Source organism: Ctenocephalides felis, unplaced genomic scaffold (assembly GCF_003426905.1).
Source record: "Ctenocephalides felis isolate EL2017-DRISC unplaced genomic scaffold, ASM342690v1 CF-g0.4_SCAFFOLD_00794, whole genome shotgun sequence".
Classification (NCBI taxonomy): Eukaryota; Metazoa; Arthropoda; class Insecta; order Siphonaptera; family Pulicidae; genus Ctenocephalides; species Ctenocephalides felis.
The window spans coordinates 1-16,055 of record NW_020536948.1 but is presented as its reverse complement, the minus strand read 5'-3'; the positions used below and the strand labels follow the sequence as shown (position 1 = coordinate 16,055).

Below are 16,055 nucleotides of genomic sequence, written 5' to 3'. Positions count from 1 at the left end.
GATATCGTTACAGCTTGATATCAAACTGTTCAAGATGGCCATCGAACCAGATGTTGGAAGAGCGAAGGACTAAACCAATATGGGCCAGAGCTTTTCTTTGGGAAGAAAAATATTAAAAATGATTATACCCACTAGAGGATACGATACGGACCTTGATGTTATTTGTTCAGAAGAAAATAAACATAATATAAAATTATGACAATTAAAATTTTACTACGCAGCTCATTCATTCTCAGAATATTTGAAATAATTAAGTTTCTTACGACATTGTAATAACAAAAATAATGATAGTTATATCGCATATGCGCATGTACGAGAAAACCGGTATCGTTACTGCTTGGTATCAGACTGGTCGAAGTAGGTATCGAATTAGAGTTCGATGTTGGAAGAGCGAAGGACTAAGCCAATATAGTTTACTCGGGAGAAAAAAAATTCAAAATGGGTTATCAAACTGTTGGAGGTGGGTATTGAACAAGAGTTCGATGTTGGAAGAGCGAAGGACGAAGCCAATATGGTGCCCCAGGGCTCTTCTTTCGGAAGAAAATTATTCAAAATGGTTTATACCCAAAAGGTATAGACCCCAATATTACTCGTTCAGAGAAAAACATAATATATAAGATTATAACAATTAAAGTTTTACTACGCAGTTCATTTATTCTCACAATAGTTACAATGTTTAGTTTCTTACGACATTGTAATAACAAAGAAAATAGTTTTATCGCATATACGTTTCAATGCACGTTCAAACGCCCAAATATATATATATATATATATATATATATATATATATACATGTATATATACATGTGTATATCTATAATACAATTGAACTGGCAACAGCGGCTGCTATAGACTGGTTATAATGCGGGCGTGCGCCATAGTAACCCTGACGTATATATGTTTGAGCATATTTGACCTCTCTAGAAGGAAAATACCCACAGACAAGGCCTTTTGTTTCTAGCAGCATTAATTAGCAATATAGAGCATATACTCTATTTTGAATTTTATGCATTCTTTCATCATCGACAAATTGAATATCGTGGTATTTATCGATACATTCGTAATTAACACTAGGAATTTGTTGCTTAACTATATATTCTCTCTTGGATTTTGTCGGTGATGCTTGGAAAGTACAATTTTGTATTTAAATGACGTTTTTATAAGAATGATTCGGCGTATTAAATGAGCAGTTTACCGGGCGTGGCCCACAGTTTGATATTTTGTGATATGCGCCGAACGAATGCGCGTTCGCAACAATGTCAGTGTACGCTAGTCACATTTCAAAATTACGGTGCGAACTGTTCAGTTCACACTATAGCGTGGATGGGATGGATGTTTACTACATCACTTTTTTTTTATTTATTTTATTTTATTTATTTTTTTTTAAGGAAAAGTAACTAGTGGTGCATGGCATCATGTCTTAAAAGGCCACTTGCTGGAACTTTCCGTGCCGTAATTTAAAAAAAAATTAAGCGCTTTAAATTTTTTTGAAAATTTTGAAATTTTTTTAACATTTTTGAAAAATTGAAAATTTTGAACTTTACTTGAAAGCATTTGATTTCAAAGCGATAGCGCTGCGAGGTTGTTTTAGAGGCCGCGTTGCTGACTGAGAATTTTGATTTTATTTTTAACATTTTTGAAAAAAAAAACGAAAATTCGGATTTTTTCGTGAAAATTTCAAGTTTTATATCAATGCGATGAGGCCGCGTCGCTGACTAGAGGTTAAACATTGGAAAGTATTTTTTTTGAGAATATTGGTATTTTAACATTTTTGAAAAAAAAAATTTTTTTTAAACTTTCATTTCAAAGCGATTGCGCTGCGCAGCTGTTTTAGAGGCCGCGTCACTGATTGAAAATTTTGATTGTATTTTTAACATTTTTCAAAAAAAAAAAAATTGAAAATTTTCATTTTTTTGATAATATTATATCAATGCGATGATGCCGCGTCGCTGACTAGAGGTTAAACATTGGAAAGTATTTTTTTGAGAATTTTGGTCTTTAACATTTTTGAAAAAACTTGAAAATTTTGATTTTTTTTAAGCTTTTTATTTCAGCGATTGCTCTGCGCATCTGTTTTAGAGACCGTGTCGCTAACTGAGAACTTTGATTTTATTTTTAACATTTTTCAAAAAAAAAATTGAAATTTTTTGTTTTTTTTTGAAAATCTTGAGATTTATATCAACGCGATGAGGACGCGTCGCGACTAGAAGGGGGGCGATACATGTAATCGCCTTAATTTTTACCATTTTTTGAGGACTTTTTAAACTGGGAAGGAATGATTGAATCTTTTTGAACTTTTTTAGGTTATTTTTATATATTAAATACACAAAAAAAATTTTTTTTTATTTTTTTCTTTTAAATGGCTGCCGTAAAAATGAAATCTGCCAAACCCTCTCGGGAAACGCATCAAGTTGCGGGCGTTCTCACTTTTCGTACGGTGATCTGAATTTAAAAAAATTAGTTTGTACGTGTTTTCATAAAACAATATATCTTCTAGTTAAACCAAAAAAAATTAAAAAAGTCACAAATCGTAAATTGGCACACCTTAGAAAAAAAAAGTTCGATTTTTCACCTTTTTTCATGGTTTTTTTGGTAAAGGGTTAATTTTTGAAACATTTTTTGAATGTTTGAGGTTTAACTAGAAGCTATTACTGTAAAGTAGATGTGTGCAAAATTCATTGGAATGGTTGAGAACTTTTTGAGTTATCCCGCCCGCAAGTTTCAAAAATGTCGTTTTGAGAAAAACGCGTTAAAGTTTTGCACATAAACAGATAAGATTTGACGTGGCACTTAAATGAGTTTTTTATTGTATAAATAATGATAATTTTTGTTTTGAATATTTACAGGCATATTTTTGAGATGTTATTGTAACGATTTATGAAAAAAAAAAATCGATTTTTTTTTTCTTGTTACATGTATCGCCCCCCTTAAACATTATAAATCTTGGTACGAAATCTTCGAAACTGCTGGATCTGCCATTTCCAAAAACTAATCTGTACGTCCTCCATCAATAGAAATCGAATGTTTTTTGAACCACTTAAATCGGTTGATCCGTGTACTCAAAATGGTGAAAATTTTCATACATCAATTTTTTCTAAGGTATGCCAAAATGTTCAGAAGGTTTTGAAACGTAAAGATACGCAAAAATGTTCAGTTTCGATTTTTGGACAATAACTATAAGTTATAGTAGTTCTAGTCTATAACTTACTCAACTCTAAAGAAAGTTCAATATACTACAATATCCATTTTCATGTTTATATTACTTCTTCTCAGAAAAGGGAAAATATATTATAATATCTATTTAGAATAAATGTATATCATTCCAAAACATGGTTTTCTGAAGTCTTATGTTTACGCATTCATTTAACATAACGCTATCAGGATTCATTTTTTTCGTTATAAATTATAATAATTTGAATATATTATAATTTGAAAAAACAATGGTATTAATTCTAGTTAGTTAGAATTATTAGTCTAATTAGTTAATTAACTATGGTAAGAACATGGATTAGCAGCGACTAACTCCGGGTTCGATCCCCACCTCGGCCAGCTTGATATATAGCAGTATGATACCATTAGTCAAGGTTATTGTAGGTCACAAATATGATCTTGAGTGAAAATAGTCTTTCGAGGGCATTGCTGTAACATATATGCGCATCACACTCAGATGTAGCGTAAAACCCCTAAAATATTTTTTTATGAACCGGCTCAAAAGGATTTTTAGCAAGAGATCGCATTATACGGGATGGAGATGTTTCAAAGTGCAAGTATATCCTTCTTAACATGGTCTTCTACATGTATAAGTAATAAGTGCAACTATCTGGACAGAAAAAAACATGGTTAATCGTTGGATCGCCTTGTCCAAAAATACTAGGTTAAGAGATACAATAAAAACAGTAGAATATATAAAAAAGTAAATCCAATTGATAAAAAAAATGTTTGATAACGTAAAGACCAAAGACTTTTAGAACAGAAAACGTAGTTCTGTTCATTGCTGTTAAAATATATATATAAAAATGTAAAACCAATTTTTGAAAAGGTATTTTCTAGTCTTTCGATTTCCTAAAAAAGGCTTTAAACTTGCAGAAGCTTTTTTCCTATAACAAACCGCCTATGAAAATATTATTTTGCACCTGAAAGCTAAACATTTAGAGATGGATGGGAACATTGGGAGACAGCAAACTGTCGATATTGATAAAACTGTTGTATGAGCTTGTTCTATGTACTCTACATTTACAGCATCATATATACATCTACTCAATATTATATATATTATATATATATATATATATATATATATATCATACCCATACTCATATTGCTCCAGTTGGTGCTGGCTTGAAGTAAGTACCAAGCCAAAGAGAGCATCCCTTTAGTGTTAAAGCGCAAGCGTGGTTTTTGATGATAGTTAATTATCTTGTTTGAAAAATATAAAACCGTTAAGCTATATAGCAATTAAGCATCTTATTGTAGAAGACACGTTCTAAAATAATCGATAAATTGTGTCTTGAACAAGTTATAAACTATAAAAAAATGTTCAAAGAGCGCATGCGCAGCTAAAATTTTTATTTGAAGTAATTTATTTTGACAAGGCGGTGGGGATGACTCTATAGTAGTACGGATGTTGAAGATGTACTCATATATACAAGTCATACATTATATATATATATATATATATATATATATATATATATACAGGGCCGGTCCTACCTCGAATGCGAATCATGCAAAAAATGCGGGCGCACGCCTTAGGGGGCGCCAAAACGAGATTCGGATATGAAATTTATAATATAGTATTTCAATATCATTCAAAATATATATATTTTTTGCATCTTTTACTAATCTTGGACAATATTTTTTAAACTATAAAACAACAATCTGATACACGATCAATTAGAAGAAGTTTACGATGCAATTTTAGATATTTTAAATAATGAAAAATTAAAAAATGAAGTACCAGTGTTATGTTTAATAATGAGAAGCTAGAATTTTTTTGCTCTCTATGATTTGTTCAATAGAATAAATCGCAGAAAATCGTTTTTGAGAAAAATTCAACAAAATGTCGAAATTGGCTTACATACACACATCTATACGTTTTTCAATTTTGGCCTCAAATGATTTAGAATTATTTGAAACACAAAACTGTGACAGAACACAAAATTAACAAATCGGATTTTCTGGCGACAACATAAACTTGCCTTTCGGGAAATTGAATATAATTATAAAAATTCTTCAAAAATATTTTTTATTTAAATAAGTACAAGGGCAAAGGTATGTTTTTAATCTCGCATATATTTAGGGTCTACATTTTTGACTTCGATTGTCCTAAAAAGATAAAACATTTGGGTGCATTTTTTAATTCTGTTGCAAAATAAGGTATTACCTTATTGTGTTCCTTAAAGGACACACAAAAATCATATGTCTACACCACAGGTAGCAAGAGGATAAGATAAAGTATTCCTTCTTTTTAAGCAAAATTTTAATAGTAATGAAAAGACAAAAGAAAACATGTTGAAGTAATAAACATAGAGACAATTAATTGTGTAATATAACTCTGGACCCAAATTCAAAAGATGAGTTATATCCTCAAATATAGGCCTTTCCGTAGCTTAAGGACTCTGATTGAATAGATTCTGATTACGATTTAAAAAAGCTGATATACATATATATATATATATATATATATATATATATATATATAGCAGAAACTTGCTTGATCAAGGAAAATATGAGTCACCGGAGCTTATAGCAATCTCATAATAAAAAGCAATCAAACCTAAAAAACATCAAACCTCTCACTGAATTAACACAATATATTGTTTATTTATTGATAAATAATATTTTTTAGTAGTTCAAAAAAAATGTTTATAATGTATATTTACCGCTTAAATTAGATCATACCAGCGTGAAACGCTATTTTAAAACGATGTCACGTGCCAAGTCATTTTAAAATATAAATTTGTTATATTTTAAATGCAAATAAATCGTTGCCAGGTGCGTTTTAAGAAAGGTCATGTAAATTATTTTATATTAAGAATTCAATAAATGAAATGTGAAGATTGTAATTATTTCCAGTACAGAACTCGAAATATATGTTAAAGATCATGCCACCACGTGATGACCAAGACTACAATGAGTTGTTGATATAATGACAAAATTGACTTTTACAATGGTGTTTTATAATTTTCTGTTGTTATTCGTTTATCAATTTGATAAACAAAATATCCTGATATCTATTCTTTGATTTAAGCATGTTTGGTCAAACCAAAATCAAATACTATTTCACTAATTGTAAGAAGCGACTTTAATTCTTGAGGATTCACAAAGAATGCATTTGATTCTAAAATGCTATATTTTGTGAACCTGAAAATTCTAGAGGTTTAAAAGTTTCTAGCCTACCTATTATACTGAGTATAATAGGTTGTCAAATATCTCCCTTCCGCTTTTTTGCTCTTGGTTTATAATACAAAAAGGCGGAAGGGAGATATTTGACAACCTATTATTTTTTAAATATAACAGTTTTCAATGTATAATACAAAGAAAGCAATAATGAAGAAGCAATTTTCTTTTGATATTGTTATTTTGGATACTATGTGGTGTTTATTTTTTGCGCAATGTTTACACTAAAATATTCAAGAAATTTAGGGTTTTCAACCATTTTTTTAGTTGAAAAAGTCATGGATATTCATAGAAATCGACTCACTAATTTTATATTTTCTCGACGTTTCAAGTCATTCTGAATTGTTTGAGACCAAAACTTTCAAAGTTCTACCGCGACAATTGTGAAAGTAGTTAAATCTCAATTCCCATTAAGTCGATTATTTACTTATAGTGGGAAGTTTCTGCAACTTGCCTTAAGGAAGATGCCACTTACATATAGTTTAAAGTATTTTCAAGATACTACAATTTTTAGTATGAGATTGAATTGTCTTCCATCAGCTTGTGTCTAAAATACTCTTGAGAAATTAGTTACAGTAAATGACTTTTACAATCCATATAGATTAAAAATTGAAATAATAAAAAAAACGGGATTTTCGAATAAAAGCAACCTTAAGTTTTGTAAAGCAGATTAACAAATTTAAAAAATGCATACTTTTTTAAGATATCAGGCAATATCTGATGAAAAGTATACATTTTTTTAATTTGTTGAGGATTCTCAAATCACTTTTTATCCTTGCCATACATATTTGTCTATTTTATAATTAAAATTAGTTGAGTTACAAATTGGGAATCATATGAATCGAAATGGAATAAAGATATATAAATCTTAATGTAGCGTCATCTAGTACCGCGCGCTTTGATATAAAATTCATAAATGGTGTTTGACTTCAATATAATACACAAAAATATACGTTTATAAACAATAGATTACCAGTAAACAATAGGATAGAATAATAATTAAGTTAATTAATTTATAACAAATATACCAGTGAAACTCACTTAAGATATAATTAATTAAAAGTAAATATAGATTTATATATAAATCTAAACATAAATTAGTGGTGTATGGCATCGTGCCTTAAGGCAAATTGCTGGAACTTCCCTTACCATAATGAAATATTCGAAGAATGAAATTTAGTAAAAAAAAATATTTTTGGATTGAAAAAAATCTTTCCCCAACACAAGCAGAAAGTTTCGTCAACACAAGCGGAAACAGAAAGTTTTTTGAATCATTCAAATCGGATGTTTAATTCTATCGAAAACTGCCATTTTTTCATAACTAGCTCCATATATCAAAAACGGCTAAACCTGCCTTTGCCAAAATCTAATCACCACTTCTCCCCATCATTACGATGTGAATATTTTTTGGATCATTCATTCAGACGCTCCGTTCTTTCAAAAACTCGATTTCTATTTTCTGCACTCTTTGCTCTATAAATCCAAAACGGCTGAACCGACTTTTGCCAAAAACTAATCAGCACATCTCCCTATAAATAATAAGCGAATATTTTTTGAACCATTCAAATCGGTTGATCCGTGCACCCAAAAACGTGGACACAAATTGTATCCATACATGCATACACACATACATAAATCCATTTTTGGATTTACATTAATCCACCCAAAACGTGAAGATATGCAAAAATTTTCAATTTCTGTTTTTGGACGATTAATTTCCCTTCGGGAAGTTGAGAAACTTAAATATATGTACTGAACGTGAAATTTTCAGGAAACAAAAAAATATAGAAACAGCAACATATTTCTTCAAATTATTTGAATAAAATAAAAACGATTGCACCAAACGATAATTTAAACATAAATTATCTATAATTATCAACCTTCCGAAACAGAAGTTTATGCTTTTGCTATAAATTTCGATCTGATAATTTTTCTCGACGTTTCAAGTTATTCTGAATCGTTTGATACCAAAATTATGACCCAAAACTAAGGACTCTAGTTGATTAGTTTGGCGAAACAATCAGCCTAGCCATATAAATTTTTCGTCCATGTTTTAGCCAAAAGTCCTAAACCGGTTTTGGATGTTTAAAAGCTGTTTTAAAAATCTAAGTTAGGAACTGTGCTGATTAGTTCGGGGTCGAGCCCTTTTCTTTATAACATTTTGACGATTTTGGAAATTCTGTATGATGATGGATTTCAACGTTCTTAACACAAATTTCAACAACCCTAAACATTCTAAGATATTATTCAACCATTTTTTGGTATACCGGCATACCAAAAAATGGTTCAATTATGAAAAATCATCAACGTTTTGAATAATGAGACGTGTCAAAATTTCAAAATTGTAACATCACATTTTCACAAACAAAAGTGATACAGAAACAAAATGACCCAAACGTTAAACAAATAAAACATAAAAATCAAAATTAATGGTAAACACTTCAAAATTTCGTATATTAACATCTTTTCAATAGAAACTCTTAGCATTAAGGTAAGTGTGGGTTTTGATGACGATCTTTATATTAAAATAAATATATTTTTTAAAATGACAGATTTTGACATCTATTTTTTCAGTAAGAATGGATATAAATTCAAACAAAAAATTCGATTCATTTCAAGAAGATGCCAGTTATATGGAATCTCAATCAACAATCCTTGGAACACAATCCAACAGCGTAAGAGAAAACAATTCTGTAAATAAAAGTGAAAATTCAAGTGAATCAAGTAACATTGATCCCACTGAGTACAACGAATATAATAAGAAAAATAGCACTGACGATAGTATTAATACAAATAAAACTGATAGTTTCGAGAACAAATCGTCTAAATTTATCAACCAATTCGATCTGTACTCGAACTCTTATCCCTGCACAAGCCACAGGGCTGATACAGACCAGGCTCTGGAAAATGCGAGTGATAATAGTATTTCAAGCAATACGACTATTTTAGGAAGTGAATACAATCAATTGAATCTAAGAAGTCATGATAATTCAATAACTAGTGAAGAAACAAAACCAAAATTGGTAGATGATATTAGTAACTTTCAAAATTCTTATACATTTAGCAACAATTCGTATTTAAGCAACGATGATCCTAAACCAACCATCAAACAACCATCTGAAGAGTCAAGTAATAAGCAGTTGAACAATATTACAGATTGTTGGACAGATCCTAGGAAATGCTATTACATTACCGATGATATTTTGGGAGAAACTAAAAGCTTAAATGTAGCCAAAAAGAAGAGCAAATCAAAAGAAAAGCATTACTATATGTCCAACAAAATTAACACCAATAACGAAGTGCAAACTAAAAAAAAAGTTTATGAACGTCATGAACAAGCAGATAATCAAGAATCTGAAGTAAAATACATTGGACATAAAAACAAGAAAAACAGTAATATTTATAAAATATTTTTGAAAACTCAAAGCATACATACAAGAATCAATAACTTCACTTATGGTAAACACAATACGAACAAAGACAGCAGTGTTAAATACATTTTTGAGTTTTATAAACAAATTTTGAAAACATCCCAAGATAATTCATCAAGACTATATACCAGTTTAACAAGTAAAAAATCAGAACAAGCTTTATTTGCAAGTGATGGAGGTAGTAAATCTGCAGTTGTTTTTATAGATGGAAACAGCAGGCATTATAGTACCCCAAAAATTGTTGCAGATTTAACGAAAAACCTAATTTTGGACACATCTTGATATTCAAACCGATAAATTCTGTGACTATACCTTAAAACAAAGATCATGTACTAGAAACTGATAAAGATAAGCTTGATCAAAATCAATGGATGAGTATCTGAAGATCTGAAATCAAAATTGAAAATCAGATCAGATTGTATACCGCAATAAAAGTCATCAGTTTAATGAGTAGTTACATTAATCTTAAATAATTGATGAGAAAACTTCAAGGTAAGTTGTTACTAGTTTTTTCTTCGACGTAGTATAACTAATGGCGAACAAAAGAACGAAATGAAAGTATTCATATAAAAATAGTAAAACAATACATACAAATTTAGGAAATTTCAAAAATAACAGACAAGATACTTATAAAGTTAGACGTCTCCGAGAACAATGCAGAAGAAAATTCTCGATTAGTAATTGAAAACGATGTATTAAAATTTAGTTGGCTGTTAACAAATATAAAGAAAAACCACTAGCAACGTACAAGCAATATAACAAAAAAACTGAAGACGATGATAAACTCAATGAAAATCCAAAATAGCCTGCAGGAGAAGATATTGGCAGAAATTGGAAAGTTGCAGATCATGGTTTGAACCAGAGAAGGCAAAACTCCTCTAGAAATCATAACATTAGCAACTTGGAACAAATTATCACAAAGTAAGTAAGTAATTTAATGCATAAAAATACTGAAACATGCAGTTGCAGCAAAATACGCATTTTGAACATTTTCTGTGATAAATAATATTTCTATTTTTACAGGAATAGGTACTCATGACGTCTCAAGCTATTAGAACATACGGTGATTTGAATATATAAATCAGACTACTAAAATTGAAAACTGAATAATTAAAAGTTTTGATTCAAAGGTTTCCAATATAATATTTCACTAAATAAAATTGACTCCAAGCCAATTTAATCCGGGGTGCTCGTCAAAACTCCGTTCAAAGCAAGTAAAATACCAAATTGGAATATTAAATATAAACATCTTCTTGTTACAGCGGAAAATTTTGCCCAAATCAAGTTGAAGATTAGATAAATTATGAACCGAGTTTCATTGTTATTATTTATTTAGAAACCAGAATAAATGAGACGTTCATCGAGGAAACTAGTTTTGATATTCAAATTATTTCGAAAGAAAAAAAACTAAACAATTGTGATAAATAAGTCACAAGACCACCTTTTTGAAGTGTGCATTTACGCGTAGAACGACGTTTTATAATCATTTGCATTATGAGAAATCAATCGTGTGATAACACATATTTACTTCTTTTCCATTATTTATAGTTCACTTAGAAATATTTTACTTCTCACATTATTGCATCCTTGCTTCTATGTCCTGCATCACAGCTTTTAGTTATCTTCTCAAGCAGTCGATCATCTGCATTCATCGTTCTAATTCAAATAATTCTTTTATTTTACCTCTGGCGACGCAGATCAAATGATGTTCTCTTTCCAATATTGCACTGATACAGTTTCATCTTTTTCTTAAATTTGTATAAAGTAGAGCACTTTCTATTCTCACTAGTGCAATTTAACCAGTCCATTTTATCTTTCATCACGACCATATCTCAAAATCAACCAGGTAGTATGTGTAGACCTTCCTTGAACTCCATATTCAGTTTGAACTCCATATTCAGCTAATCAGTTGCATTTGGCCCATACGATCCTCGCCCTGATCTTTCCAATATTTTTCTACGACTCCTTCTGTTGTCTTTTTCTTTGCAAATTTAGTTGTTATCTCTCCTGTCATTTCTATAATTCTACAATTTTTAGATACTGATTCTGCTTTCACTTCTCCATCTTGAAAATATTTGATAGCTTTGTCTCTGTAGTAGTAATCAGAAAATTATGATTTGAGTAGATATAGTCTTTGGGAAATGTTAACGCCATACACTAATTTTAGATCCGTTTCTGATAATTACGTGGTCAATTTGGTGTAATTTTCTCTTCCGCTTGTTAAATGAAGTGTTTGTGATCCAGAGATTATTTCTGCGCTACTACCAGTTCAGCTTATTTGCCAACCGTTCTTCAACCCGCCCAAAGTTTTCCATTATCCTTTTCCCCCACAATTACGTTAAAATTTTCCATGATGTCCATGTTGACCTTTGGTCCAGAATGTGATGAACATTTTCATATATCAGTTCGAAGATTTTCAACACGTCTGTGTCGGCAAGGTTCGATATACAGTAGAACCTCGATTAATCCGACCAATTGTCGTCGATAGGCATTCGGATAATCGAAAATCGGGATAATCGAATGTATAAAGAATATTGTTATGTATTTATTAAAAATAACAAATACGTACATAGATATCAACTAAACTAATGTTTATTAAGAATTTGAAACTTTCTTATGTATGTACATATATATTTTCTTAAATTACATTCATATAGTCATACATATACTAAACTGCAGCATCAATCATGCAAAAAATCGAATTGTAGATATTTACATACATATAAATTGGTCGCGGTTGGTAGTCCGGATAATCGCAAATCCGTATAACTGAGGACCGGATAAACGAGATTCTACTGTACTTATATGAGAAAATGATTGAACCACTAAACAGAATACATCCATAAAAATCCCAAAACATGTCAAGACAATACAAATTGTGCTATAATCGTGAAACCCCATTCGATAATAAATTTCATACAATAAATGAGCATATATTGACTTACTCACCAACATATAAAAAATGAATAAACTTAACCTTGTTTACTTACCAATCACCAAATGATGCAATAAATTTCTTCAATACCGTTATTGGACAGAAACAGTTTATTTCTGTACATCTCTACACATAAAATTTCTATAAAACATGTAACAGAACACTCAAATTAATTTTATAATTGGTAAATGGCGGTGCATCGAAAAATCAAATTCCGGTGGATTTTTGTCCCTTTTGTGACCATCTGCGAGCAGTTTTACTACAATGAAATTCGTTTTGGCAACTTTTAGTATGTCTGTGACCTGAAGAAAAATAAATCTTTGTATTAGTATTTATTATAATTCGGAGATATATTAACCATTTCCACTCGCGAATTTGCGAGATTTATATGTATTTTGCCGCCAGAGCGGCGGCTTCCAAGTGGAAAGAGTTAATAAATTACTTATCAATTATCACAAACCTCATTATCGGGTGTCGTAATCGTTTCCAAAAGTGACCTGGCTTGATGAAAATGTTTTACCGCACTTGCATACAATTCAGATGCTTGGTCTGCTACCTCGCAAGCAGCGTTTCCGCTTGCAGCTGCGTTAAATGATCTTCTAGCAGCTGCTGCAGCCAGTTGCTGTGATCTCATCTCACGAAATTCTGCGTAGTGCACAGGTGGTGGTGTTCCGAGCAGGGCCAAAGGAGCCATACGGTGCTCGTAACGAACTCGTTCACTATCGAACGGAGATTTAGGTGTAGGCAATCGACCTTCGACTTGCAGCCCTAATAACGCCTAAAAAAGTGACATAAACTAGTTGGTATTGGTATTTTGCCTTAAGGCAAGTTACATGAACTTCCCGAATTTTCACAAATCAATGATTTTTATAATTGAACCAGTTTCCGTAGGACTTCAATGGTTTAGTATGTTTATAAGACCAAGTACTCTGTCTATAGATATACCAAGTAAATCGTCTGATTTTAATTTTAACAAACATCAAAAAAAAACTACTCATTTTCTCAAACTTTGAAGATTTTTTAAAATTAAACTACTTGCCGTAAGGCCGTAATATTTCAGTAAGTTCTATAAGATCATGATATATATCGCCAAAAAAGTTCTATATAAATCGGCTTAAATTTTTTTAACAGTTAATTACAAAAAACGGCTTGATAGATTTTCACCTAAAACTAATCAGTATCATTCCCAACTAATATCTTTCGAACAGTTTTTGATTTTTTAAAATCGATTCGGTAGTATGAGCTTAAATGTGGTCGAAAAGTTTAACACTTTTTTCCAAATTACAGAGAAACGGCTCGGCCGATCGCTGCACAAGACTGAGAAAAGATAATCCACATCAAAATACATCGATTGGCTTTTAAATTTTTGAAATCGGTTCAGGCGTTTTTGAGCAAACGTCGATGAAATTTCTAATTTTGACAAACGCCAAAAAAACGATAGTAATTTTTGCAAACTTTGACGAATTTTTTAAATTAAACGACTTATCGTAGGGCCGTAATATTTTAGTATGATATATAAGACTATGGTATCTACCATAAAAAAATTCATAAAAGTCGTCGAAAATTTATTTTTTAACACTTTATTACAAGTAAACGGCCGGCCGACCTTTAATCAGGTCGATTGCCAACAAATATCTTCGAACGGTTATTGAATTTTCAAAATCGATTCAGAATTGCGTGATAAAACGTAGACAAAATTTTTTTTCACTTTCCTGCAATTTAAAAAGAAACGGCTCAGCAGATCGTCGAACCGATAAGCCGTTAACTTATAAAATGTGTATGACTAATGTACGTGCATACAAAGCCAACAAAAAGACAATAAAAAAAAATGGCTAAAAGGTAGACAATATTTTACAATTCTCTGTTTATTCTGAAGAAACGGCTCAGCCGATCGTATAAAAAACTAGCTATCACGAGTTTGTCAAGATTCATCGAATGTCTTAAATTTTCAAAATCGATTCAGCTCTTTTTGAGAAAACGACAATGAAAGGTCTAATTCTCAGTAACTTTAGATAAAAATACTTTCGTTTTTCAAAACATTGATGAATGCTTAAAATTAATCAATAATAATTAATTATATATAAAATTAAACGATTTGTCGTAATTCTGTAATATTTTAGTATGTTCTGTAAGACCATGATCTCTATCGTTAAAAAAAATTTCATAACAATCGTGCAAAACAAAATCACCAACAGTTAATTACGACAAAATGGCCGGGCCGATGTTTACCAAAAACTAATCAACACGATAATCAAACAATATCTACCAACCAATCTTGGAATTTTTAAAATCGATTCAGAATTGTGAGTCAAAACGTGAACGAAGAATTTTACATTAAGGAAACGGCTCGGCCGGTTGTTGCAAAAAACTAATTAGCGTAAGTCCTTGTCGAATTACAAATATTGCTTTTAAATTTTTAAAATCGGCTCACATACGCACGCCGCCATACATACACACTTACTTTTTCAAATTTGGCCTTGTTCAATTCAGAACGTTGAGAAAACAAAATTGGCAAATCGGATTTTCTCATTAAAACAATGTAATAATAATAATTAAGTTAGCATCTAGTCAGTATTTAATTATTATTACCTTATAATATCCTCCACACATATTTTGCATAGCTTGATACATTATAATTTCCCTTCCATAAGATCTAGTTTCTTTTTCTTGGCTTTTTGCGACTACCTTTGGCAGCTCGTAATGCTTCTGCTGATAATTGTTCACTCAAGTAATTGTCAGCTCGACTCAAAGCAGACACCAGCCATCCATATAAAAATTCATAAAGATACCTATAGTAAAAAGTTATTATAATGTTAATAAAAATTAGATAAAATACACAAAACTTTTTTAATAATAAAGTATGCTTTATACTTACCAGAATATGTAATGATATTCATGTACACTATATAATTCGAGTTCCAATCCTGACAGGAGATACATAGCTATGACCCTAAAACAGTGATATAATATCCAAGTAGCTAAACATGCTAAATGTGTTTTACCTACGTCATGATGAATGGTCAAAGGATGTAAAAAAGCATCAACACGTTCAGCCTTAAAATATAATTAATAAACATTATTTCAGTTACAAATATTGATTTTTCATTTGTTCAAATACAAATAAATATGTTTATAGTTTATATCATTTAGTTTATATTACCTCATCATGAATAGAAGAAAATTCTTTTATTAATCTAGCTAGTTTATCTCTTTGACGGGCTCTATTGTGTCCACATAATTGCAGGAGATTTGCAAATGGTCGTGCGCAATAATTAAAAAATGATTCTATG

General features: G+C 30.6%; 2 protein-coding genes across 2 annotated transcripts; one reads left to right on the top strand and one right to left on the bottom strand.

The window, feature by feature from the left end:
• Window positions 1-8,978: 8,978 nt before the first annotated feature.
• On the top strand, window positions 8,979-10,112 carry LOC113369613 (putative uncharacterized protein DDB_G0285119). Its single transcript, XM_026610252.1, has 2 exons — window positions 8,979-9,792; window positions 9,937-10,112. The coding sequence occupies exons 1-2, from the start codon at window positions 8,979-8,981 to the stop codon at window positions 10,110-10,112; spliced, it is 990 nt and encodes a 329-aa protein (XP_026466037.1).
• A 2,817-nt stretch (window positions 10,113-12,929) lies between these two features.
• LOC113369597 (N-alpha-acetyltransferase 35, NatC auxiliary subunit-like) lies at window positions 12,930-16,048 on the bottom strand (the record flags this gene model as incomplete). Its single annotated transcript, XM_026610251.1, is given in 6 exon segments — window positions 12,930-13,067; window positions 13,226-13,543; window positions 15,355-15,430; window positions 15,432-15,554; window positions 15,641-15,819; window positions 15,926-16,048. Coding segments are annotated over 6 exon segments (957 nt in total), but the record flags the coding sequence as incomplete, so codon positions are not given.
• Window positions 16,049-16,055: the final 7 nt, after the last annotated feature.

Coding starts and splice junctions, on each gene's coding strand:
- LOC113369613 (XM_026610252.1), top strand. CDS start 8,979: ATGGATATAAATTCAAACAAAAAATTCGATTCATTTCAAGAAGATGCC. Junction 9,793..9,936: donor ACATAAAAACAAGAAAAACA/GTAATATTTATA, acceptor AAACATCCCAAG/ATAATTCATCAAGACTATAT.